Genomic DNA, 2,557 nt, shown 5'->3' with positions numbered 1-2,557 from the left:
CCGGATGCCACAGTGGAAGAATAAGGGCCACTGAGATGGAAATTTGCATAGGTCAGTAGCAATGTGATGCCTCTAGCACAGATTCATAGCTTAGTGCACATTGTAATACGTTGCCATTAAATTCTCATTATGGTGACCTGTGTCCAACACAATTCAATTTTTCAGAATCTTAATGATAAAAAGTTAATTACACTAAGGTGAAAACCTTTTGTACTGGGCCTTAAAATAAAACATAGAAAGGGCATTGTGAATACCTCAGGACACTGCCAGGGAAGGTTGAGGGGAGGTGTTAAATTACTGTTTTATTAACCATAACATGATTTGCAGATTGATTTTTGTGTGTGTGTGTGAGCTTTGCAGATCTTTTGTAATGAAGTCAAGAGTGATAAATAAGGTGTTTGCCTCCTCTTCACTTTTCGTTTTTGTTTCCCTGCTTCTCTGATGGTGTCTTTCCACTCAGTAGCTGGCAGACAGTATTCCAAGGGCTAGTTAACATCTTTGGATGTATAAAAGGAAGAGGACAGGGACTGAAGTGGAGCGTGTGTTGGAGAGCTCAGAGGGTCATGAGTCATGGTGACAGGTGAGGGCTGTCACCAGCTCACTCTGTGCTTTGGGCATGGCGTGTCATACCCAAAGGGCTCCAAGCAGAGATGGGGAGAAGAGCATGACCTGGTTTTTACAGCACAGAATCACCTGTAGCTGCTGCCTCTTTTCTGCTCTGTGTTGCCGACTTTAAAAAATGTACAACATGAGAGTTTCGAGTTGGGTTTTATTTGGGCTCAAATGAGGACTATAGCCCAGGAGAGCACATTTCAGATAGCTCTGAGAAACAGCTCCAAAGAGGTAGGGGGAAGGTCAGTATATATGTGACTTGAGTGAACAGGGAGTTCACTCAATCAAGCACATATTTTTGCAGAAGGTTTCTGCTAGTCACAGGGAGCAGGGGTCACCATGAAGGACTTTATTGCTTTTCTAGATGTGAGGAGATGTAAGAATTGGGCTCGTAAAATCAGCTCTTGAAAATATCTAAGACCTGTTCTGCCGGATTTTCCAGAGCACAGAGTACCTCATTTCTGATCTCCATTCTGAGCTCCTTTCAGGGGGTGTTGAAGGTCAGCAACTGCAGCAGCTCATAATTTAATCCTTGTAGAGGTAGATGGGAAATGCTCTTGGCAAGTGCCCATTAGTAGTTGACAATGCCCTTGACCCAATTATCTAAACTCTCAGGGTTTCAGCATCCTCTTGGGAGAAAAAGATCATGTTACCTTTCTTGAGGGAATTGCTATGAGGATTTGGGATCAAGAATATACCCTGGACCCAAGGCATTATGTTATGGGGAAGAGAGAAACCTCAGGAGCAAGGTTCTCCCTACCTGAGGCCGCTGCTGTGTGGAGATCCGAGGGTGGGGAGGGAACCCCCATCACCATGACTGGCCAGGAGGCAAAAACTTCAACGGAAGACTTAGGGGGGGTAAGAAGTGTTAAGTAGTTAGAATAGAAAAAAGGAGTCCAGAATGGTGGAGACTGAAAGACAAAGAAGGGAAAAGCTCCCAAAAATAGAACAAAGGAAGGTCGGAGGACCAGAGTGAGAACCTCAGGAAAACAAACAGCCCTCCTGGCTAACCCAAATTACATAGGGCAGGCTCAGGGGGAGGAGAAAAAAGCATATACAAAGAGGAGCCAAAATTGGGCCATGGACTTCTCTTCTCTGCATCTTTTGGGTCAGTCTGCCCTCACACCTCGAGGATGTATTTTATTTTCTAAATAAAACTGAGCTGTAACACAGAGCCGTAACACTGGTCCATCCAAGGAAATTACATGGGGCTGTAACACTGGTCCGTCCGTTGCTTCAGATTTTTGTTGCGATGAGACAGAACCAAGGAAATTACAAATTCCTCTGACAGAAGGAAGGAAACTCAAAGTCATGTCAGGATAGCAGTGACATTCACTTCAAAGGGAAAATGACGACACATCTCAAGAAACTCAAAGAATCATTCTACCAAAGACAGGACATTCCCATGAATTCACTCAGGCTTCTCTTTGAGGGTCAGAGAATTGCTGATAATCACGCTCCGAAAGGACTGGGAATCAAGGAAGGTATGATTGAAGTTTATCAGGAGCACACAGGGGGTCATTCAACCATTTAGATATTCTTTTTGTTTTCTTTCTTTTCCCTTAATTCTCTTTTACTTTTTAAAATAGTTCTTTTGTAATGTGGTGTTCAAAACAGAATTGAAAACTGGCACCCCATCTCTAAAACATCTGGTCATTTGAATTCTAGTGCCTATGATTCATTATTGTTTATTTACATTGTGCTGTTTTTTGATGATCATACCTCAGCCTGCTTCATATCATGCTCTCCTTTTTAAAAATTATATGAGTATAAAATAGATAACTAATGAGAAAATACGATATAGCACAAGGAACCCTACTTAATGTATTTTGGTGACCTGAATGGGAAGAAAGTCCACAAAGAATGAAATACATGTATATGTATGGCTGATTCACCTTACTGTGCAGCCTAAACTACACAACATTGAAAAGCAACTATTTGTTTT

General features: G+C 42.2%; 1 protein-coding gene across 1 annotated transcript; it reads left to right on the top strand.

The window, feature by feature from the left end:
• Nucleotides 1-1,425: 1,425 nt before the first annotated feature.
• Nucleotides 1,426-2,146, top strand: LOC109560085 (small ubiquitin-related modifier 1-like). The gene is made up of 2 exons (XM_070790750.1): nucleotides 1,426-1,470; nucleotides 1,904-2,146. Exons 1-2 carry the CDS (start codon nucleotides 1,426-1,428, stop codon nucleotides 2,144-2,146), a joined length of 288 nt encoding a protein of 95 aa, XP_070646851.1.
• The last annotated feature ends 411 nt before the right edge of the window (nucleotides 2,147-2,557 follow it).

Source organism: Bos indicus, chromosome 6, assembly GCF_029378745.1.
Source record: "Bos indicus isolate NIAB-ARS_2022 breed Sahiwal x Tharparkar chromosome 6, NIAB-ARS_B.indTharparkar_mat_pri_1.0, whole genome shotgun sequence".
Classification (NCBI taxonomy): Eukaryota; Metazoa; Chordata; class Mammalia; order Artiodactyla; family Bovidae; genus Bos; species Bos indicus.
This window is presented reverse-complemented; position numbering and strand designations above follow the sequence as displayed.